The sequence below is a fragment of the Ranitomeya variabilis genome, chromosome 4 (assembly GCF_051348905.1).
Source record: "Ranitomeya variabilis isolate aRanVar5 chromosome 4, aRanVar5.hap1, whole genome shotgun sequence".
Taxonomy (NCBI): domain Eukaryota; kingdom Metazoa; phylum Chordata; class Amphibia; order Anura; family Dendrobatidae; genus Ranitomeya; species Ranitomeya variabilis.
Window position 1 is genome coordinate 8,396,269 of NC_135235.1, and position 24,976 is coordinate 8,421,244.

Genomic DNA, 24,976 nt, shown 5'->3' on the forward strand with positions numbered 1-24,976 from the left:
ATAAGTGTGAAGATTACAGTAGAATTAAAACCTGAATTGAACCTGAAGGGAGCTGAAGGGAACTGGCCACAGTCACTGTAAACAATGTTTCTGTTTATTTTCACTCTCACCCCTATAATCCTTCACTTTATGCTACCTCCCCTAATCCCTACACCTAGTAATGAACTGTCCATGTCTTCTTCAATCCTCCCCATCCATCTCACCTCCTCCTCTGAACTGTTCCTTAACATACAATCCTCTGTCTCCAAGCACAGACAGTCCCCTCATGCCCTCTCCTGCTCCCACCTGCTAATACTTTCTCTGCTCCTTCTCAATGCTGGTGATATCTCTCCAAATCCTGGTCCTCCTCACCACATTCCCACAGTCATTTCTACCTCCCATCCACGCTCTATCACAAACTTCCGTAACCTCTCTAACCTTATACCCATTCACCCAGCCCCCACTTCCCCAGTCCCACTAACAGGAGCTCTGTGGAACGCTCGCTCTGTCTGCAACAAGCTTTCCTATATCCATGATCTTTTTGTTACTACAAACTTTCCTTCCTCGCCATCACCAAAACCTGGTTCACCCCTTCTGACACAGCCTCCCCTGCTGCACTCTCTTAAGGTGGCTTCCACCTTTCTCACACACCCCACCCCAGCAGCAAACATGGCGGAGGAGTTGGTTTTCTCCTGTCAGATAACTGCTCCTTCACCCCAATCCCACTGCCACCCTCTGTCACCCACCCTTCCTTTGAGGTGCACTCTGTGCGCATCTACTTCCCCTCCAACCTCCAACTGGCTGTCATTTACCGCCTCCCAGGGCCAGCCACCACCTTCTTTGACCACTTCACCACCTGGCTACTTCATTTCCTTTCCGCGGACATCCCCACTATCATCATGGGAGACTTCAACATCCCCATTGACACTTCCCTCTCAGCTACCACTAAACTTCTATCTCTCTCTTCCTCCTTCGGCCTCACTCAATGGTCTTCTACAGCCACCCACAAAGATGGTCACACACTGGACCTCATCTTCACCCGCCTCTGCTCCCTATCTAACCTCTCTAACTCACCTCTTCCTCTCTCTGACCACAACCTTCTCACATTCTCTTCCCTCTCCACTCCATGTCTACAATCCCCACCCCACAAACTTTCACACCCTCGCAGAAATCTTAAACATCTTGACTTACATTCATTTTCTGAATCCCTCCTCCCTCTCACAGATATAAGTTCCTTACACAATGCGGATGACGCTGACGCTCTATATAACACCACAATAGCTGTAGCTTTGGAATCTGCTGCCCCACTTACACATACCAAAGCTCGCAAAATCAACAGACAGCCCTGGCACACCAGCCTGACCAAAGAACTGAGGCGAGTTTCCAGAGCTGCTGAGCGCAGATGGAAAAGATCCCACTCCAACGAACACTTCATTGCATTCAAACAGTCCCTCACTACTTTCAAGACCACACTCGCCACAGCTAAACAAACCTACTTCTCATCTCTCATATCCTCCCTGTCTCACAACCCTAAACAGTTATTCAACACCTTCAATTCTCTCCTCCGTCCCCCAGCGCCTCCTCCCTCCCCACTTATCTCAGCTGAAGACTTTGCCTCATTTTTCAAGCAGAAGATTGATAACATCAGAGACAGTTTTGGTCAACAACCCCCAGAGCCCTTCCTCCTGAGTTCCCAGCCCTCCACCTCTAAAACCAACTTTTCCACCATTACAGAAGATCAACTCTCCACTCTACTCTCAAGATCGCATCTCACCACCTGTGCACTTGACCCGCTCCCATCCCACTTCATCCCAAACCTCACCACAGTCTTCATCCCAACCCTAACCCATCTCTTCAACCTATCACTAACAACTGGTGTTTTCCCCTCAAGCTTTAAACATGCCTCCATCACACCTATCCTCAAAAAGCCCTCTCTTGACCCATCCTCTGTATCTAGCTATATCACTTCTCCCCTATGCCTCCAAACTACTGGAACAACACGTCTACCTTGAACTGTCCTCCCATCTCTCTTCTTGCTCCCTCTTTGACCGCTTACAATCTGGCTTCCGGTCACACCATTCCACTGAAACTGCCCTAACTAAGGTCACCAATGACCTTTTAACCGCCAAGAGCAAGCGACACTACTCTGTCCTCCTCCTCCTGGACCTGTCGTCTGCCTTTGACACAGTGGACCATTCCCTATTATTACAGACCTTCTCATCCCTTGGCATCACAGACTTGGCCCTATCCTGGATCTCATCATACCTAACGGACCGGACATTCAGCGTCTCCCACTCACACCACCTCGCCCCCTATCTGTCGGAGTCCCACAAGGTTCAGCCCTAGGGCCCCTTCTCTTCTCCATTTACACCTTTGGCTTGGGACAGCTCATAGAATCTCATGGCTTTTAGTATCACCTCTATGCTGATGACACACAGATCTACATCTCTGGACCAGATATCAACTCCCTACTAATCAGAATCCCTCAATGTCTGTCCACTATTTCATCCTTCTTCTCTGCTAGATTTCTGAAACGTAACATGGACAAAACAGAATTCATCATCTTTCCCCCATCTCACGCGACCGCCCCAACGAACCTATCCATTACAGTAAATGGCTGCCCACTTTCCCCAGTCCCACAAGCTCTCTGCCTTGGGGTAATCCTTGACACTGATCTCTCCTTCAAACCACATATCCAAGCCCTTTCCACTTCCTGCCGACTTCAACTCAAAAATATTTCACGAATCCGTACATTCCTCAACCAAGAATCTGCAAAAACCCTAGTCCATGCCCTCATCATCTCCCGCCTCGACTACTGTAACCTCCTGCTCTGTGGCCTCCCCTCTAACACTCTCGCACCCCTCCAATCTATTCTAAACTCTGCTGCCCGACTAATCCACCTGTCCCCCCGCTATTCTCTGGCCTCTCCCCTCTGTCAATCCCTTCTGTTGTGAATTTGGATTCTGGGCTCCCCCGGTGGCCGCTTGTGGAATTGGACTTGTCATCCTCTTTCCTGTTTCACCTGATTCCATCAGTAGTGGGTGTCGCTATTTAAGCTCATTTCTCTGGTGGTTTCTTGCCGGTCAACAATGTTATCTGATGCCTCTCAGTGCTTGTTCCTGCTTCTAGACAACTACTGATAAGTTGGACTTTTGTCCATGTTTTGTTTTGCCTATTTGTTCCAGTTCGCAGCTGAAGTTTTGTTACTGTGTCTGGAAAGCTCTCGTCGATCAGGGATTGCTACTCTGGCGTTATGAGTTAATGCCAGAGTTTAAGGTAATCTCTGGATGGTGTTTTGTTAGTATTTTTCTGCTGACCATGAAAGTATACTATCTGTCTTCTGCTATCTAGTAAGCGGACCTCAAATTTGCTAAGACTATTTTCCTGCTGCGTTTGTTGTTTCATCTGAACTCACCGTCATTATATGTGGGGGGCTACTGTCTTCTTTGGAATATTTCTCTCTAGAGGTGAGCCAGGTCTTATATTTCCCTCTGCTAGCTATTTAGGTCTTAGGCCAGAGCTGGGCATCTAGCGATAAATAGGAAATGCTACCTGGCTATTTCTAGTTGCGCGGCAGGCTTAGTTCATGGTCAGTATAGTTCCATCTTCCGAGAGCTTGTCCCTCTATAGGCTTGCTATGATCTCTGCCTGCAGAGATCATGACAGTTTGACCGGCCCATAAAGTGTTAAAGACCCAGGTTGAGAAAGGAGAGTTATAAGAAGTCTGCTGGAATTTTTTTTTTTTCCTCCAGTCTGCCTTGCTGCAGTCTTTTTTCTCTCTCTCCTCCTAATCTCTGTATGCTCTGTGTGCACCTGACAATAATGGATCTCCAGAGTGTAACTGCGGGTTTGAATAATCTCATCACGAAAGTACAAAATTTACAAGATTTTGTGGTACATGCTCCGGTATCTGAGCCGAGAATTCCTTTGCCGGAGTTCTTCACAGGGAATAGAGCTAGCTTCCAGAATTTCCGAAATAATTGTAAGCTTTATTTGTCCCTGAAGTCTCGTTCAGCTGGAGACCCTGCTCAGCAGGTTAGGATTGTGATTTCCTTGCTCAGGGGTGACCCTCAAGATTGGGCCTTCTCATTGCCAGCAGGGGATCCTGCGTTACGCGATGTGGATGCGTTTTTTCTGGCCTTGGGCTTGCTTTATGAGGAACCTCATTTGGAACTTCAGGCAGAAAAAACTTTGATGGCACTATCTCAGGGGCAAGACGAAGCTGAAGTTTTCTGCCAAAAATTCCGTAAATGGTCTGTGCTTACTCAGTGGAATGAGTGCGCCTTGGCGGCAACTTTCAGAGAAGGTCTCTCTGATGCCGTTAAGGATGTTATGGTGGGGTTCCCTTTGCCTGCAGGTCTGAATGAGTCCATGACAATGGCTATTCAGATTGATAGGCGTCTGCGGGAGCGCAAACCGATGCACCATCTGGCGGTGTCTATGGAAAAGACGCCAGAAAGTATGCAGTGTGATAGAATTCTGTCCAGGAGCGAGCGACAGAATTTTAGACGGAAGAATGGATTGTGTTTCTATTGTGGGGATTCTACTCATGTTATATCGGCATGCTCTAGGCGTACAAAGAAGCTTGATAAGTCTGTTTCCATTGGCACCATTCAGTCTAGGTTTATTTTGTCTGTAACCCTGATTTGCTCTTTGTCATCCATTGCCACGGACGCCTATGTTGACTCTGGCGCCGCTCTGAGTCTTATGGATTGGTCCTTTGCCAATCGTTGTGGTTTTGATTTAGAGCCTTTGGAGACTCTTATTCCTCTGAAGGGGATTGACTCCACCCCATTGGCTAATAATAAACCACAATACTGGACACAAGTAACCATGCGTATCAATCCGGATCACCAGGAGATTATTCGTTTCCTGGTGCTGTATAATTTACATGACGATTTGGTACTGGGATCGCCATGGTTGCAGTCTCACAACCCAGTCTTGGACTGGAGAGCTATGTCTGTGTTGAGCTGGGGATGTAAGGGTATTCATGGGGACGTACCTTTGGTTTCTATTTCGTCGTCCATTCCCTCTGAAGTCCCTGAGTTCCTCTCTGATTATCAAGACGTCTTTGACGAACCCAAGCTTGGGTCGTTACCTCCGCACCGTGAGTGCGATTGTGCCATAGATTTGATACCGGGTTGTAAATATCCAAAGGGTCGTTTGTTTAATTTGTCTGTGCCGGAACATGCTGCTATGCGGGAATATATAAAGGAGTCTTTGGAAAAGGGACATATTCGTCCATCTTCTTCTCCCTTGGGAGCTGGGTTTTTCTTTGTCTCAAAAAAAGACGGCTCTTTGAGACCATGTATTGATTATCGGCTTCTGAATAAGATCACTGTTAAGTATCAATACCCATTGCCCTTGCCTATTCCTAAGAGGCCTTGGACACACATCTCGATGGATTTTATTTCAGATCTGCCTGTTTCCCAGAAGATGTCTGTCATCTGGGTGGTCTGTGACCGTTTCTCTAAAATGGTCCATTTGGTTCCTCTGCCCAAGTTGCCTTCTTCTTCTGAGTTGGTTCCTCTGTTTTTTCAGAATGTTGTCCGATTGCACGGTATTCCTGAGAATATTGTTTCTGACAGAGGTACCCAATTTGTGTCTAGATTTTGGCGGGCATTCTGTGCTAGGATGGGCATAGATTTGTCTTTTTCATCTGCTTTTCACCCTCAGACTAATGGCCAGACCGAGCGGACTAATCAGACCCTTGAGACATATCTGAGGTGTTTTGTCTCTGCTGACCAGGATGATTGGGTTGCTTTTTTGCCATTGGCAGAGTTCGCCCTCAATAATCGGGCCAGTTCTTCCACCTTGGTGTCCCCGTTTTTCTGTAATTCGGGGTTTCACCCTCGATTTTCCTCCGGTCAGGTGGAATCCTCGGATTGTCCTGGAGTGGATGCGGTGGTGGAGAGATTGCATCACATCTGGGGGCAGGTTATGGACAATTTGAAGTTGTCACAGGAGAAGACTCAGCGTTTTGCCAACCGTCATCGTCGTGTTGGTTCTCGGCTTTGTGTTGGAGATTTAGTGTGGTTGTCTTCTCGTTTTGTCCCTATGAGGGTCTCTTCTCCTAAGTTTAAACCTCGGTTCATCGGCCCTTATAGAATATTGGAGATTCTTAATCCTGTTTCTTTCCGTTTGGACCTCCCTGCGTCCTTTTCCATTCATAACGTTTTTCATCGGTCGTTATTGCGCAGGTATGAGGTACCTGTTGTACCTTCTGTTGAGCCTCCTGCTCCGGTGTTGGTTGAGGGTGAGTTGGAGTACGTTGTGGAGAAAATTTTGGACTCTCGTGTTTCCAGACGGAAACTCCAGTATCTGGTCAACTGGAAGGGTTACGGCCAGGAGGATAATTCTTGGGTCAATGCATCTGATGTTCATGCTTCTGATCTTGTTCGTGCCTTCCATAGGGCTCATCCTGGTCGCCCTGGTGGATCTGGTGAGGGTTCGGTGCCCCCTCCTTGAGGGGGGGGTACTGTTGTGAATTTGGATTCTGGGCTCCCCCGGTGGCCGCTTGTGGAATTGGACTTGTCATCCTCTTTCCTGTTTCACCTGATTCCATCAGTAGTGGGTGTCGCTATTTAAGCTCATTTCTCTGGTGGTTTCTTGCCGGTCAACAATGTTATCTGATGCCTCTCAGTGCTTGTTCCTGCTTCTAGACAACTACTGATAAGTTGGACTTTTGTCCATGTTTTGTTTTGCCTATTTGTTCCAGTTCGCAGCTGAAGTTTTGTTACTGTGTCTGGAAAGCTCTCGTCGATCAGGGATTGCTACTCTGGCGTTATGAGTTAATGCCAGAGTTTAAGGTAATCTCTGGATGGTGTTTTGTTAGTATTTTTCTGCTGACCATGAAAGTATACTATCTGTCTTCTGCTATCTAGTAAGCGGACCTCAAATTTGCTAAGACTATTTTCCTGCTGCGTTTGTTGTTTCATCTGAACTCACCGTCATTATATGTGGGGGGCTACTGTCTTCTTTGGAATATTTCTCTCTAGAGGTGAGCCAGGTCTTATATTTCCCTCTGCTAGCTATTTAGGTCTTAGGCCAGAGCTGGGCATCTAGCGATAAATAGGAAATGCTACCTGGCTATTTCTAGTTGCGCGGCAGGCTTAGTTCATGGTCAGTATAGTTCCATCTTCCGAGAGCTTGTCCCTCTATAGGCTTGCTATGATCTCTGCCTGCAGAGATCATGACACCCTTCACTGGCTCCCCATTACCCAGAGACTCCACTACAAAACCCTAACCATGATATACAAAGCCATCCACAACGTGTCTCCTCCATACATCTGTGACCTCGTCTCCCGGTACTTACCTGCACGCAACCTCCGATCCTCACAAGATCTCCTTCTCTACTTCCCTCTTATCTCCTCTTCCCACAATCGTATACAAGATTTCTCTCCCGTTCTTCCCACCTACTCTGGAACTCTCTAACCCAACACATCAGACTCTCGCCTACCATCGAAACCTTCAAAAAGCACCTGAAGACCCACCTCTTCCGACAAGCCTACAACCTGCAGTAACCACCGATCCACCAAACCGCTGCATTACCAGCTCTATCCTCACCTACTGTATCCTCACCCATCCCTTGTAGATTGTGAGCCCTCGCGGGCAGGGTCCTCTCTCCTCCTGTATCCTCACCCATCCCTTGTAGATTGTGAGCCCTCGCGGGCAGGGTCCTCTCTCCTCCTATATCCTCACCCATCCCTTGTAGATTGTGAGCCCTCGCGGGCAGGGTCCTCTCTCCTCCTGTATCCTCACCCATCCCTTGTAGATTGTGAGCCCTCGCGGGCAGGGTCCTCTCTCCTCCTGTATCCTCACCCATCCCTTGTAGATTATGAGCCCTCGCGGGCAGGGCCCTCTCTCCACCTGTACCAGTTATGACTTGTATTGTTCAAGATTATTGTACTTGTTTTTATTATGTATACCCCTCCTTACATGTAAAGCGCCATGGAATAAATAGCGCTATAACAATAAATAATACTTGTAAGACAAGAAGAAAGCAGCAGGGAACTGACAGTTAGATCCAGAAGTATCACAAATAAATCAGTGGCCTCATCTCACTCCTGATTACACAGACCAACACATGGTACAAAATCAAATAGTTTCAAAAGAAGTTTCCACCAAATTGTGAAACTTATCAGCCATTGTTCAGCTCCCACTATTGCCCAACGCGTCTCCCCCTTAGGATGTAAGGGTTCATCAGGGGACTTAGACTTGCGGGCTGCAATCTTCCCTCCTGCCGTTGTCAATGCTGTGTGCGGCAGAGTCCTGGTATCGGCGCCAAATTTTTATAGTACTCGCTGTCCTTGGGTAGTGTCATCACTTCCGCCACCGTGAATGCTGAGTAAGTGCATGGAACACAAGCTGTATTCCACCGCAGTCATGTGACTCCTGACACCGACCACATCGGGTAGTGTCATCAATTCCACCGCTCAACATGCTGGACGGATACCTGCTGTTTTCTTCTTGTCTTACAAGTATGGCATATGCACAATGCCCATTTGCTAATCAATGTGATTATTGCATCTGCCACTACCTGATCGGCCTCCACAATAGGTCATTTGATAAAACGTGTATGGGCATTGTGCTATAGAGATATGAAATGTGGCACTGGCCACGGCTGGATTAGATATTCACTAATCGGTCTACAGGTCATCTGACAAGGAATGTGGATGTTACAGACTATCTGGAATGTAAGGGTACTGTGTAATACGAATAGCGGCTTGATTCTACCACTTAAAACTGTAATATTGCCATCAGCACTACAGACTTTGGCCCTATTATTAGACATAGGACATTTTTTCAGCTAAAAATCTTTGCTCCCTAATTGCAGTTTAAAATATTCTTCTCAGTATTACAGACTGTGGCCCTATCACTTGATACAGGTCACATGTTTCTGCTACCCACTTTTCCTTTTTTTTGCTACCCATTTTTTGGTTGCTGTATTTCTCCTGGCACTATGAGATAATTTTCACATTGGGTATTACCTTGTATGTGTGTTTTTTGTGTATATTTAGTGTAAGATTTTTAGGGTGCAGGAGGGCCTTCAGGGCTGCCGACGTTGAGCGGGGGCGCCATTACATCAACAAATGAGTGTGCCAACCTCCGCTGGTAGGAAGGGCGAGTCTAGGGTCAGTCTAGGGAGAGATTAGCCCTAGTTACGGTATCACTCCCCTCCTACATAAATGTGTTTATTTTTGCACTCTTTGGATAACTACTATTATGTGATATACCTTTTTAAATATATTAAAATAAAGGTTAATTTTTAGAGGTCTGGGGTTCTTTTTTGGTTTGTAACAATAGTAAGACCATAGTATTTTTTTATGAAGGTTTTTATCAATAAAGAAAATCAGACTTTTGTTTTTTACTTTTGGTTCAAGAGAGAAATGTAAAAAAGCAAAACTAATTTCCCTTCTGCCGCGGCCCGAGCACAAGTGATGGTCCCCGTAACGTAATATTTGTTGCACAACCTTTTGGGGTGATCGCTCCGCAGCGGAATGTCACGGGACGCAGGGTGATAGCCATGGTCGAGTGGCACGTCTTCTTCACTCCGGCCGCTGCAGGAAGTTGTGCACTGTGGGGTCGAGGTCTGAGATCTTCACAGTCCCCATTAATGTACTGGCTGCAGAACCGTCCCGTTTAACCCTCTCCGTCAAGAACCCAGAACAGCTGGTAAAAAAATGCTCTTTTCATACACAGGTGAACAGGGAGTAAGAGGTTCTGCGTTCTTCAGCACTTCCCGCACAGTACACCGGCTCCGCTCTCAGAGTTACAGACAGCAATTTGTTTCTGGCAACAGGCACCATAGAGCAGGTCTGGAGGCAACGAGCAGAGATCACGAGGCGGAAACACCCGGGGGTTGACACAATGCTATTTATATACAACAGTAACTTGCACAATTAGTGTTAGTAACTTTGCAATTTAACAGTAGAGGGAATAACAACAGGTTTAGAATAAACGAGAACATCTTTCACTACTACTACTACGTTAGTGTCCTTTTCACAAAGGTGGTGCACCCAGTCTTGGGAGTCACCACATGAGTTCTCACTTGAAGCTCTGGTTCTAGCAGGGGTCACCGGGTTTTCCCACTATGCCACAAGTCTCTTTCGGACGTAGTCTATCAAAGCCCATTGAGCCTCCCACTCTACCGCAGACCCCCTCCCAACCTGTACTCTTAATCCCAGCTGACCCCAGATAGCTGGAAGTGACAGCCCTGCTCACTTGCACCTTTCCTCCACAATCGCAGGCGTGCCTCTCCTGTCGCAGGGCTTTTATTTAAGGAAAGTCCTTTCTGTGGGTCACCTGATCCAGTCCAGCACACTAAGTCACTCCCCCTGTAAATCTTCCAGCACAGTTTGGTTCCTCTTGATTTCAGCTGGCCAGCAGATGGGAGTCGCTCCTCATTAATCGCACATCCTGCATGAGTTCTCCAGTGTTCTCATGGCTTCTCATTACATTCCTCCCCCCTTTTTACTTGCCAGTTCTCGGGCAAGTTGAATTCTTTTGAGTTGACTCCAAAGGTTCAGCCAACAGTGGAGCACACTCCTAGGTCTTCTCTCATTGAAGTGCGGCGGTGGTGACAGACAAACTGCATAAGCAGGTAGCCCATGTTAGGAACCACTTTGGCCCCACCTGCCAGTTTCTCCTTTAGAGGTTGGTCCAAAGAAGGATCCTAACAACTTTCAATTGATTCAACATTGATCTTTTCCAGCTGGTCAATTGGCAAATGATGGAATCAGAGAGGAGGCTTGTTCGGTATCGTATGTGTCCTTTGATAAAGCAGTGGACTGGCTGCGCAGATGAGGAGGCGAGGACATCATGGCTAAGACGGATATTGAGGTCGGAAATGGGTTGTCAGGGGGGAGGCAGGTCAGCAGTCAATAGTGCATTATTTGGATGATTTCCTGTGTGTGGGGCCCAGCAGATTCCACAGTTTGTGCTATTCTTTTTCATACAGTTGAGGAGGTGTCCAAGAATTTTGGTTTTCCTTTAGAAAAATATGAAGGCCCATCCACAATTATTCATCTTTTAGGGTATTGAATTAGACTCGGTGGCTTTGAAATGTAGGTTACCTATGAATGAGGGACAGGATTTGAGGTCAGAAGTCCGGTTTGCCCTGGAGAGGACCAAGGTGCTTTTAAAGCAGCTTCCGTCACTCCTAGGAAAGTGCAACTTTTCATATCTTATCATGCTGATGGGGGGATATTTTGCAGGAGGCTGCCGGTGCTACGTCAGGGGTTTGTAATCCAGTTCATTGCATTCGCTTGTAGGCCAGTCACAGAGACAATTTGACAGTGTGATCATCCTTTTTCAATCGGTTTACCGGTAGGTCGCTTTTCATGGAAGAGTGGAAGGACAGCCAGAATTGTTCACTGCTGCATCAGGCTCACATGGTTTTGGTGCTTATTTTCAGGGCAAATGGTTCTTTGGTTCTTGGCCAGATGAATGAAGGGAAAGAGTTTGGGTGTGTAACATGGCCTTATTGGAGCTATTCCCCATTGTGGCTGCAACTGAAGTTTGGGGAGAATGGTCCCATAACAAAAGGATTAAGTTTGGTTGTGATAGTTTGTCGTGGTACAGATCACTAACAGCTTGTCAGCATCTACTCCCCCAGTAGTGAACTTGACTAGACATTTGGTGTTGCGTGGTCTGGAACTGAATGCATTGCTGTCCGCTAAACACGTTCCAGGTATAAAAACTTGTAGAGCTGATTTCATTTCTCGTGTTCGGTGGGATTGTTTCTGGAAGCGGAGCAGCGCGCCATCTCCTGTCCGGATCATCTTTGGAGTCTGGTCTTTGGATAGTGTCAGGAATATGATGTATTTGATTCTCTATTATCACGCACACTGAGCTCTGCTACATCCATTAGAGCTGAGTACAGACACACGCTGTGGGCTTTCCGACCCCCCTTCCTCCCAGCTCTTTCTCCTTGCTGACAATATAGCTGTAACGTTAAACTCCAGTGTGTGACTCTGCTCCCCTCCCTCAAGAATGCGGGGGTTAGCAGAAAACTACTTATTTTGTTTGCAGCCATGCACTGGTGTGATTGGTGTGAGAGTTATTCATGATGAATAATTTGACCCCAGGTGGTGACAGAGATATGAAAGTTACATATTTGGGATGTGCAACAACAGGACTACACACCAGTGCATTCTCTAAGTGCCTAGCAGAAATGGAGAAACGGATTACTACTTAACCGGGTAACCAAGCTACCCCATGTGTAGACTTAAATGGAAGCTAACCTCATGAGAAGACATGCAATACGTTAGTTGTCACTTTGCAAGATTCCCAGTGTATGCCAGGATGAATATGAGTTTTAATAAAGTACTGAGTCTCTTTGGAAAGGTGAGTGGAGTCCACAGCTCTGCCCGCTCAGTGATGTCACAACCAGGGGGTATAAGATAGTGGGAGCTCATTTTGCACCAATCTTTGTCCAGGGAACTAGCCGAGAGACACTCTGTAATGCATCTGAATGTATCGCCCCTCCCCCACACCACAGCCTGCTATGAAAGGGCATAAGCAACTGTATTTTCAGCTTTAATTCCTTTTACTTTTGTAAGTGTCTGTACTTACGATACTTGTCTCCTTTTATAATACCTTGTTATACATTTGTAAACACTGCCTACCTTTTGGAGTAAAATATATAAAATTACCAGCTTTGTTTCTCCTTGCTCTATAACCTACTGTAACGTCCTCTGAAGTAAATTACGCTACTATTTGGGTTGGCTCCTGACCCATTATTAATTAAGGAATAGGAGCTGGAGGCAGAAGTGTCCTGAGCCTTTTGGAAAACTGGCATCGACGGACGGCAGTGATAATTATTATTCCCGCCTGAGTGGGAGTAGTTATATCGCCCTCACTGCAGTATGCCCATTAGCCAGTACATAGCAAGGCAGCCTTTCTGGCGACTTATTATCCTAGGTGCAGTACCCCATCTGACCTGAGGGTAAGGAGGGCGCCAGAGAGCTGCAAGTTCCAAACCGGAGCTGGGAAGTGGCATATAGATAAATCCCCTTCAGAAAAGAATCGGGGCAACCAAACAACTCCAGTTCATGACAGATAGCCATGGATTTGGTGTTATACTCGGTGGCGGTAGTAGTCAAGAAAGCAGATGAGGCAGCCTGGAGAGAATGGTTGGTTTTTGTAATGGGCTCAATAGTGATGGTAAGAGTGTGGGGATTTGCTGCTGCTTTTGTACTTCATCATTGATCGTGTTGTGATTTTTTTCAGAGATTTTAGGGTACATCAGGCCCTAAAGGGTTATGGAAGATTTTTGGTAGCACTGGAAAGAAGGAGACTGATTTCCTTCGGTCTGTTAGGGGAAATAATCGGTAATCTGGAAGGCGCGTGTTTGTATGCTTTTGAAGACCTTTTGTCTGGTGCAGCTTTTTCTCTTGGTTTCTTTGGTGCGTTTAGGATCAGTGAGGTACGTACGGTTTTATTACAGGATGGCTCAGCCGACAGGGACGTAGAATGTTCCAGGGTTATATGTAGGATACAACGTTCAACGACTGATCAGGCTCGAAAGGGAAGTGTGTGGTTCTGTGTAAGATGCCTGGTTCATCTCGATGTCCGGTCAATGTGTTGGTGGATAAGTGGCTCTAAGGCCTCGGGTGGTGGACGCTTCTGTCTTGGTTCATGAGGATGGAAGGGTCCTCTCTACATTTGAATTTGTGGCAGTTTTCCATAAATTATTGAGAAAGTTGGGGCTTAACCATATGGAGTTGGCACCTTACTCCTTCAGAATTGGGGCGGCCACCGAAGCGGCAAAGTGGGAACTAAACAAGAGTGAGAAAAGACAAATTGGCCACTAAGAATCAAGAGATCTAGATCTTAGACACGTTTGATATGTGAGGAGTTATAATTTGTTAAGGTTGTTTCCTTTTGTATGTTAACTGTTGATAATTGTCCCCCTCCTGCAGGTCCAGGGACGTGATTAATTTTGATTATGGGACATTAATTTGTGTACTGGGGGGCACTACAAGCGGACGTTGGACCGGAGGGTAAGCTCTTGGGCTGATGGAAATGACATGCGAGTTCACTGAATCAAGACACGGGGGTTGTTATGGAGTGGGGTCCTTCCCCTCCTTGCTGGTCCTACACGTGGGAGGCAACGATCTCAGAAATAGGTCATCCAGGGATGTTATCAGAGACATTAAATTGATTTACTTCGCATTTGGTCCTCATATCCGGGCGTTCTGCTGGTTTGGTCAGCGATGACATCTCGGCTCACTTATCAGTAGAAAGGAATAATAAAGCCAAGAGGCGCAATAATAAAACTGTGCTGAGTTTTGTCAGGAGGAATGGTGGCCCGGTGCTACGACACAAGGAGCTGGAGGTGGTGGATGCGATTTCCTTGGTGAGGATGGGGTACATTTGAGGTGGGTTTAGACCTTTGCTCATTGGATTTGAGTGAGGGTGTAGACAAAACAGTCAAGGTGTGGCCGGACTCTCGGGATCAAGGGATCGCGCGCATTCGTTGTGGAGGTGAGGTCAGAGGTGTTCAATTGGGGTTTGGACAGAGGGATGGTGACTCTTCATCAATCGATGTGGTCCGTTCCCGCTGGGTCAGTTATCTGGGCAAGACCATGGCAGTTGGTTAGCCCCGAGTTGGAGCGGTGTATCTGGGGAGTGTTTGAGTCTGTACTGCCCAGGGTGAGTTTTCTGCTCCTCCATCCAGGATCTCCTCTGAAAGTAGGTAAGTGTTGTTATATTTCCACTGTAACCAATAGAGGTGGCGGTGGCCATGATTCTCCATCGTCTCTCAGCATCATGTTGATCAGAGGTGTCAAACTGCATTCCTCGACGGCCGCCAACAGGTCATGTTTTCAGGATTTCCTTGTATAGCACGGGTAATAATTTAATCACCTGCACAGAATGATTCCAGCACCTTGTGGAATGCTAAGGAAATCCTGAAAACATGACCTGTTGGCGGCCCTCGAGGAATGCAGTTTGACACCTCTGATGTTGATTATTGCCGTATACGATTTTCTACTCCTTAGTCAGGTTTTTCATGATTTGCTTTCTTTGTTTCTTCCTCGGTCATCTTCCATGAAGTCCACTTTGGCCCTGATAGCACCGGACAATGTGACCTGTCACTGATGGATCTCGGCATTCACCTCTAATCTATCTGGAAGTTGTTCTGGACTCTGTGGTTCCTGTTCATATTATTCAGCTCTTAATTTTGCCACCAGTTTTCCTGTTGTGGAGATTGTCTGCAGCCCCATAGACCTTACACTTCTGGATAATCTGTGCAGCTGCAGTAACAGGAACACCAGGCTGTACGAGATGTCTTGAGGCCTTTACCTTTAACTATTTGTCTATCATTTGCTTTCAAGTCTCCTTTCTGATGTCTCCTGAGCTTTCTTAGCCGGTGTTCAGTGCAGCACACACCATGATAACAAACAGCACAGTGACTACTTTTCACTCTGTAATGATCCCAATCTGCAGACCCCCGTGATGATAACTGCAGGACACGAGTCAGGGTCACCGGTCCTTACAGGAAAATTATTTTCAATCTTTTCTAGGGGAAATAATTTGTGTCAAGAATACTTTTATTTGTTTTGCAAGAATTTTCTGTTGAGCCAAAATATACAAACAAAAAAGCATCACAGTGTGATCCTCATTATCAATGTCCAGGAAATTTGCATTTAAAATTACTTCTGTCAGTAATGATTTTTATTTGTGCGTGCTTATATACCGTGCCTTGAAAAACTCTTCATACCTAGAGAACTTTTCCACACTTTTTCAAGTTACACCCACAACTATAAATATACACTACTCAAAAAAATAAAGGGAACACTTAAACAACAGAATATAACTCCAAGTAAATCAAACTTCTGTGAAATCAACTGTCCACTTAGGAAGCAACACTGCTGACAATCAATTTCACATGCTGTTGTGCAAGTGGAATAGACAACAGATGGAAATTATTGGCAATTATCAAGACACGCTCAATAAAGGAGTGGTTCTACAGGTGGGGACCACAGACCACATCTCAGTACCAATGCTTTCTGGCTGATGTTTTGGTAACTTTTGAATGTTGGTTGTGCTTTCACACAAGTGGCTCAGATAGTGCAGCTCATCCAGGATGGCACATCAATGTGAGCTGTGGTAAGAAGGTTTGCTGTGTCTGTCAGCGTAGCGTCCACAGGCTGGATGCGCTACCAGAAGACAGGCCAGTACACCAGGAGATGTGGAGGGGGCCGTAGGAGGGAAACAACCCAGCAGCAGGACCGCTACCTCAGCCTTTCTGCAAGGAGGAGCACTGCCAGAGCACTGCAAAATGACCTCCAGCAGTCCACAAGTGTGCATGTGTCTGTACAAATGGTTAGAAACCAACCCCATGAGGATGGAGTGAGGGCCCGTCGTCCACAGATGGGGGTTGTGCTCACAGCCCAACACCGTGCAGGACGCTTGGCATTTGCCACAGAACACCAGGATTGGCAAGTTCGCCACTGGCGCCCTGTGCTCTTCACAGATGAAAGCAGGTTCACACTGACCACATGTGACAGACATCACAGAGTCTGGAGACGCCGTGGAGAGTGATCTGCTGCCTGCAACATCCTTCAGCATGAGCGGTTTGGCAGTGGGTCAGTAATGGTGTGGGGTGGCATTTCTTTGGAGGGCCGCACAGCCCTCCATGTGCTCGCCAGAGGTAGCCTGACTGCCATTAGGTACCGAGATGAGATCCTCAGACCCCTGTGAGACCATATGCTGGTGCGGTTGGCCCTGGGTTCCTCCTAATGCAGGACAATGCCAGACCTCATGTGGCTGGAGTGTGTCAGCCGTTCCTACAAGATGAAGGCATTGATGCTATGGACTGGCCGCCCGTTCCCCAGACCTGAATCCGATTGAACACATCTGGGACATCATGTCTCGCTCCATCCACCAACGTCACGTTGCACCACAGACTGTCCAGGAGTTGGCGGATGCTTTAGTCCAGGTCTGGGAGGAGATCCCTCAGGAGACCATCCGCCATCTCATCAGGAGCATGCCCAGGTGTTGTAGGGAGGTCATACAGTCACGTGGAGGCCACACACACTACTGAGCATCATTTCCTTGTCTTGAGGCATTGAAGGCTACTGAAGTTGGATCAGCCTGTAATTTCATTTTCCACTTTGATTTTGAGCATCATTCCAACTCCAGCCCTCCGTGGGATATTAGTTGTGATTTACGTTGATAATTTTTAATGGAGGTGACGGGTGGTCACCAGATACTGATGATGGAGGTGACGGGCAGTCACCAGATACTGATGATGGAGGTGACGGGCAGTCACCAGATACTGATGATGGAGGTGACGGGTGGTCACCAGATACTGATAATGGAGGGGACGGGCGGTCACCAGATACTGATGATGGAGGGGACGGGCGGTCACCAGATACTGATGATGGAGGAGACGGGCGGTACAGATACTGATGATGGAGGAGACGGGCGGTACAGATACTGATGATGAAGGTGACAGGCGGTCACCAGATACTGATGATGGAGGAGATGGACGGTACAGATACTGATGATGGAGGAGACGGGCGGTCACCAGATACTGATGGAGGAGACGGGCGGTACAGATACTGATGATGGAGGAGACGGGCGGTACAGATACTGATGATGAAGGTGACAGGCGGTCACCAGATACTGAGGATGGAGGAGACGGGCGGTCACCAGATACTGATGATGGAGGAGATGGACGGTACAGATACTGATGGCTTTATGTTTCTCTTTTGCACATTGATAATAATCTATTAACCCTTCCATTATACACGATTGCCCAGCTATCGATGGTCCCGGCCCCCCACCTGTTTGTCCTGGTTTGTACACGGCTTTGTCTGATTGGATGAAGGTCCCGATGTTCTTCTTCCTCAGTGTCACCTCCTGGGAGCTGAGCTCGACCTTTTTGCCCCCGCTCTCCTGACCATGGATGATAATGGTGGCTTTCTCGGTGGCGTCGGCTGGTTTCGGTACCTGGGGCACATAATGTGGCGTTAGTTCAGTGGTATCTGAGGAAGCTTGGCAACCGCTAATACGTCCTCACATACAAATGGCATTACTTATGATACGGTGAGAGGTGCTGCCCTCACTAAGGAGATTAAATGCTCTCTGGGAAAGCATATGCAAATTAGCTCTCCTCCAGAGGAAAGAAAACTGCCACAGTGCCCCCTATGGGAGATAGCGGCGCAGTCAGTCGATGTGATGTCTCTGGTCATGTGGCCGGGGTGAGACTCTGAAGTACCGGCCGCTGTCCCCAGTAGGGGGCACTACAGACACCGGGGGAGATGATGGGCTCACACCTGGAATGACGGACACTGCCATGTGGGGCTGTCCGGCTGAACTGTGTGCAGGGTGACGCTGCCAGACGAGGTCTCCAGATCCACCGATATCTGCTGGTGCTCCTGCTGCTCCAGGTGGAGGCAGAGCTTTGCTGTGGACGGGTGATACAGGTCCGGAGGGACGAAAAGGCCGAACCTTCTGCAATGATAAGAAAACATACAAATCCCGACTGTGAACCGGAGCAAGAAAGACGAGGGACAGGCGGCCCCTGACCCCAGCGGGCCCGAGGACACATATCGGCCCCTGACCCCAGCAGCACCGAGGACACATATCGGCCCCTGACCCCAGCGGCCCCGAGGACACATATCCCCCCAGGCCCTGACCCCAGCGGCCCCGAGGACACATATTGGCCCCTGACCCCAGCGGCCCCGAGGACACATATCGGCCCCTGACCCCAGCGGCCCCGAGGACACATATCGGCCCCTGACCCCAGCAGCCCCGAGGACACATATCGGCCCCTGACCCCAGCGGCCCCGAGGACACATATTGGCCCCTGACCCCAGCGGCCCCGAGGACACATATCGGCCCCTGACCCCAGCGGCCCCGAGGACACATATCGGCCCCTGACCCCAGCGGCCCCGAGGACACATATCCCCCCAGGCCCTGACCCCAGTGGCCCCGAGGACACATATCGGCCCCTGATCCCAGCGGCCCCGAGGACACATCATCCCCGAGCCCCTGACAGCACAGGGACAACCATCTCAGCGGATTCTGCCCTTTACACCATTGTGCAATATTATCTGCACGTCTTCATATATTACCAAAATCTATCATGGGAGGAGCCGAAACAAGTCTGTGCAGCATGAGAAGCAGTCTCCTGTATAGCAGGTAGAGCCTCCTGTGACCACTGCACTACATGTACAAGTCTGGTGGTCAGCAGAGATTGTAGACCCCCACAACATATAGGAGGAGAGGTCCAGGCCTGGCGCCGGGGAGACGCCATACTGGCGGAGATCTCACTACGTGACAGCACAGGAGAGAGCGGACCTCACGTTTCAGGGGCTTTGTCCTTCACCAGAGGCTGCATTATTCGGAGCTCGATCCTGCGCCGCCCCCGCTCATACTTACGGGGTTCTGATAGTCTGGGCCACAGTCATTTCCATGGAGAGCAGCAGAGTGAGCAGCCGCAGCGTGGAGTCCATCCCTGGGGGTAGATAAGGAGGCGTTACACAGGGTCACTTCTCACTGACGCGTTTCAGGAGGATAGTGATCGGCTCGTCAGCCATAAAGTCATTCCCGGCTCATCCCTCGGCCGACTCCACGGGTTTCTTACATTGTACACGTCTAGTCACTGCTTTGTGACGGATTTCTGAGGCTCAGGACATAAATGTCTCCTCTGTAGCCGCCTGCCATAGCCTGCGAGTGACGGTGGTCTCTGCCGCACCATCTCCATCCACCCCACACTCACCATCTTGTACCCACCAGTCATCCATACTGTCCTGGCACTAGTCCCATATTCACAGAGTTGTCGGTCCGCGGCTCACGTTACCTCGATGGTGGCCCTGAGCCAAGGTCTGGGGGCCCCGGATTCAGTGATGAGCTGGTTGTATGGTATCGCAGCCTTTACGGCTGGAACTCACCAGTGCAGACTGGTCACATACAGTACAGGTCTGCGCCACTGGAACATCTAGGAAGCTCCCAAAAAAGGCACCCCTTTCAGAAAGAGTGGTCTTCTCCTCATGTGGGGGCTCCGCAGACTTCTCCCTGCTGAGTCTATGTTATAGACATAACATGTCTGCAGTTATGGGGGCTCCTGACAGCAGGTCACACCGTCTTCCTCGGCACAGCCATTGAGCGGGGGGTGATGCACAATGTGGACGTCACCAGAAAACACAGAGACCGCAGCAGCAGCGGAGAGCTGGACCGGGGAGGGTGAGGACCAGGGGAGAGCTGGACCAGGGGAGGGCCGGACCAGGGGAGAATCAGACCAGGGGAGAGCGAGGACCAGGGGAGAGCTGGACCGGGGAGGGTGAGGACCAGGGGAGAGCTGGACCAGGGGAGGGCCGGACCAGGGGAGAATCAGACCAGGGGAGAGCGAGGACCAGGGGAGAGCTGGACCGGGGAGGGTGAGGACCAGGGGAGAGCTGGACCAGGGGAGGGCCGGACCAGGGGAGAATCAGACCAGGGGAGAGCGAGGACCAGGGGAGAGCTGGACCGGGGAGGTTGAGGACCAGGGGAGAGCTGGACCGGGGAGGGTGAGGAACACGGGAGAGCTGGACCGGGGAGGGTGAGGACCAGGGGAGAGCTGGACCGGGGAGGGTGAGGTCCAGGGGAGAGCTGGACCAGGGGAGGGCCGGACCAGGGGAGAACCAGACCAGGGGAGAGTGAGGACCAGGGGAGAGCTGGACCGGGGAGGGTGAGGTCCAGGGTAGAGCTGAACCGAGGAGGGTGAGGACCAGGGGAGAGCTCGACCGGGGAGGGCGAGGACCAGGGGAGAGCTCGACCGGGGAGGGCGAGGACCAGGGGAGAGCTGGACCGGGGAGGGTGAGGACCAGGGGAGAGCTGGACCAGGGGAGGGCCGGACCAGGGGAGAATCAGACCAGGGGAGAGCGAGGACCAGGGGAGAGCTGGACCGGGAAGGTTGAGGACCAGGGGAGAGCTGGACCGGGGAGGGTGAGGAACACGGGAGAGCTGGACCGGGGAGGGTGAGGACCAGGGGAGAGCTGGACCGGGGAGGGTGAGGTCCAGGGGAGAGCTGGACCAGGGGAGGGCCGGACCAGGGGAGAACCAGACCAGGGGAGAGTGAGGACCAGGGGAGAGCTGGACCGGGGAGGTTGAGGACCAGGGGAGAGCTGGACCGGGGAGGGTGAGGTCCAGGGTAGAGCTGAACCGAGGAGGGTGAGGACCAGGGAAGAGCTCGACCGGGGAGGTTGAGGACCAGGGGAGAGCTGGACCGGGGAGGGCGAGGACCAGGGGAGAGCTGGACCGGGGAGGGCGAGGACCAGGGGAGAGCTGGACCGGGGAGGGCGAGGACCAGGGGAGAGCTCGACCGGGGAGGGCGAAGACCAGGGGAGAGCTGGACCAGGGGAGAGCTGGACCAGGGGAGGGTAAGGACCAGGGGAGAGCTAGACCAGGGGAGGGCCGGACCAGGGGAGAACCAGACCAGGGGACGGCGAGGACCAGGGGAGAGCTGGATCGGGGAGGTGGAGGACCAGGGGAGAGCTGGACCGGGGAGGGCGAGGACCAGGCGAGAACTGGACCAGGGGAGATCGAGGACCAGGGGAGAGCTGGACCGGGGAGGGTGAGGACTACGGGAGAGCTGGACCAGGGGAGGGCCGGAGCAGGGGAGAACCACACCAGGGGAGAGCGAGGACCAGGAGAGAACTGGACCAGGGAGGTTGAGGACCAGGGGAGAGCTGGACCGGGGAGGGCGAGGACCAGGGGAGAGCTGGACTGGGGAGGGTGAGGACCAGGGGAGAGCTTGACCGGGGAGGGTGAGGACCAGAGGAGAGCTGGACCAGGTGAGGGCCAGACCAGGGGAGAACGAGGACCAGGGGAGAGCCGAATCAGGGGAGAGCCGGATCAGGGGAGAGCCGGGCCAGGGGAGTTCTAGGCCAAGGGAGATCTGGACCAGTGGAGGGCTGGACCAGGGGAGAACTGGACCAGGGGAGGGTTGGCTAAGGGAGGGCTGAACAGTGGAGGGCTGGAACAGGGGAGAGCTGGATCAGGGGAGGGCTGGACCAGGGGAGGGCTGAGCAGTGGAGGGCTGGAACAGGGGAGAGCTGGACAAGGGGAGGGCTGAACAGGGGATGGCTGAACAGTGAAGGGCTGAATCAGGTGAGAGCTGGACCAGGGGAGGGCTGGACCAGGGGAGGTACAGGACCAGTGGAGAGCTGGAACAGGGGAGAGCCGGACCAGGGGAGAGCCGGACCAGGGGAGAGCCGGACCAGGTGAGGGCTGGACCAGGGGAGGGCTGGACCAAGAGAGAGCCGGATCAGGGGAGAGCCAGACTAGGGGGGGGGGGAGCTGGACTAGGGTAGAGCCAGAGAGGGTTGAGCCGGACCAGGAGAGAGCCAGATCAGGGGAGAGCCGGACCAGGGGAGGGCTGGACCAGGGGAGAGCTGGGTCAGGGGAGAACTGGAACAGGGAGAGCTGGTATGCAATGGCATACCAAGGAGCATGCTGATGAACCAGAGATTGGGGCACCCAGTGAAAAGCTGTTACTACCTGTGACCAGTTCTGTAGAAACTACCACCATAGTGTCACCAACTGGAGGGAGGCTGTAAAAAACACACAGTAATACCTGCCATCAATGGAGGGAACCTGGCCAACAAAGGTGGAAGTCTGACCATCAATGGAGGGAACCTGACCATCAATGGAGGGAGCCTGAGAAACAATGGAGGGAGACCCTGACATCAACGGAGGAAACCTGACCAATAAAGGTGGGACAAAAAATGCCCCACCAACAAACACACACTGATACCGTCTCAATCAGTAGACATTTATCCTCATCATTCCATATAATTAATGTGTGATGGATTATAAATAATGGATACATCCAAAAACATAAAGTCGAAAATACATTTGCAGAAGCAAACAAATGATGTACTAGACCGAAAGTAGCAAAAAAGTACAATTTTTATTATTAAAACATTTACATAACACCAGAAAAAGGCAAAAATGTGAGAACTACAGATATGTATACTGCCACTGTGACCAAAGGCACACTACACCCCCCAGGACCCCAAATGTACAGGACACCGTTACTTCAGCAGAGGTATGTGAGTTTATAATACAATCAATACGTCAGTTAAATCACCTCAGCAATTAATAGGTAAATATGGCATTAAATACGAAATCTTTATCTGCTGACATAATATCAATAACAAATCCCAAAATTGAAACAGCCATCACATTACCTAATTAATTTCCACAGCTCCAAGAGGAATCAAGAGAGGTGTGCGTGCCCACCCCAACGCGCGTTTCGGTCCTACCTTCGTCAGGGGGCACACACACATGCTCTCACTGTGAGTAATTATAGAAACTAGGCCCTCAAATGCTGCCGGATTGTGACCGGCGTCACGCATTGTCAGAAAGCCACACACCCACCTCTCTTGATTGTATTATAAACTCACATACCTCTGCTGAAGTAACGGTGTCCTGTACATTTGGGGTCCTGGGGGGTGTAGTGTCCCTTTGGTCACAGTGGCAGTATACATATCTATAGTTCTCACATTTTTGCCTTTTTCTGGTGTTTTGTAAATGTTTTAATAATAAAAATTTTACTTTTTTGCTACTTTCGTACATCATTAGTTTGCTTCTGCAAATGTATTTTCAATAAAGGTGGGAGCCTGACTAACAAAGGGAGCCTGACCAACAACGGAGGGATCATGACCAGCAACAGAGGGAGCCTGACCAACAACGGAGGGATCATGACCAGCAACAGAGGGAGCCTGACTAACAACAGAGGGAGCCTGACCAACAATGGAGGAGCCTGACCAAAAAAGGTAAGAGCCTGACTAACACCGGAGGGAGCCTGACCAACAATGGAGGGAGCCTGACCAATAAAGGTAGGAGCCTGAACAACACCGGAGGGAGCCTGACTAACAACAGAGGGAGCCTGACCAACAACGGAGGGAGCCTGACCAACAACGGAGGGAGCCTGCCCAACAAAGGAGGGAGCCTGACCAACAACGGAGGGAGCCTGACCAACAACGGAGGGAGCCTGAGAAAAAATGGAGTGAGACCCTGACATCAATGGAGGAAACCTGACCAATAAAGGTGGGAGCCTGACTAACAAAGGGAGCCTGACCAACAATGGAGAGATCATGAGCCACAGAGGGAGCCTGATTAACAATGGAGGGAGCCTGACCAACAACGGAGGGAGCCTGACCAACAATGGAGGGAGCCTGACCAACAACGGAGGGAGCCTGATTAACAACAGAGGGACACTGACCAACAACGGAGGGACACTGACCAACAACAGAACAAGAAGAATCCCTCCACAACAGATCTCTTTCTTGGAGGTCACCCTGGAATTTCGCTTGATACATTTTGCCGGCGTGGTGCTGGGACATTACACCCCATCCTGGTGATGACAGAAGGGATTTATGGCTTTCCCTCCAATTTCTTATAACCCCGGCTAATATGTTACCATTTTCACTAAACTGTTTCTGACCCATAAAGAACCTTTTTATATAAAAGCTCCTTCGGCTTCTTCTGTGCTGCCGCTCTTCGATCCCTATGCATTCTGCCTCGCATTCTAGAATTCTGCTTCTTCAGTAATAAATGATATATAGAGGGCAGCAACTTCCCCACATTGTGCACCTCCAAGAAAGACTTTCAGGTCATCCGCACAGAAGCACCAGGACGGTGCGAAACGGCCGTCGTTCGGCTCTCACAGGTCTTTTATGTACACCCCCGTGCCGTGAAGATGGAATTTAAATAAAGTTACCTGCAAGAGATCGGTGAGTGCAGCCATCATTTCTTTCATATTTGCATCGGATAGTACAGTTATTTCCGGCTATTGCACCCGTGATCAGGAATTGAGCAGCGCTACAGTATACGCATAGGAGCTCCATTTTGGGAACGGACAGTGCGGGTGCTATTTCTTTGCTTATCCGCACAAAATGCTTATGAGCGGAGCCCGTATTATTCTCCAGGAACCGGGACATTTCCCGCTAATTACACCTTGCCTCTAAGAACCGGTAACCAATATGGATTCCAC

The 24,976-nt window shown here is 49.9% G+C and overlaps 1 protein-coding gene across 1 annotated transcript in view; it reads right to left on the reverse strand.

Moving 5' to 3' along the window:
• Nucleotides 1-24,976, reverse strand: part of LOC143769415 (alpha-2-macroglobulin-like protein 1) — a 305,150-nt gene that overhangs the window by 267,264 nt on the left and 12,910 nt on the right. The window contains exons 2-4 of the mRNA XM_077257911.1: nt 19,378-19,453; nt 18,270-18,447; nt 17,778-17,943 (exon numbers count right to left, since the gene is read on the reverse strand). Coding sequence (XP_077114026.1) covers nt 17,778-17,943; nt 18,270-18,447; nt 19,378-19,453 — 420 coding nt within the window. The remainder of the gene's footprint in view (nt 1-17,777; nt 17,944-18,269; nt 18,448-19,377; nt 19,454-24,976) is intronic.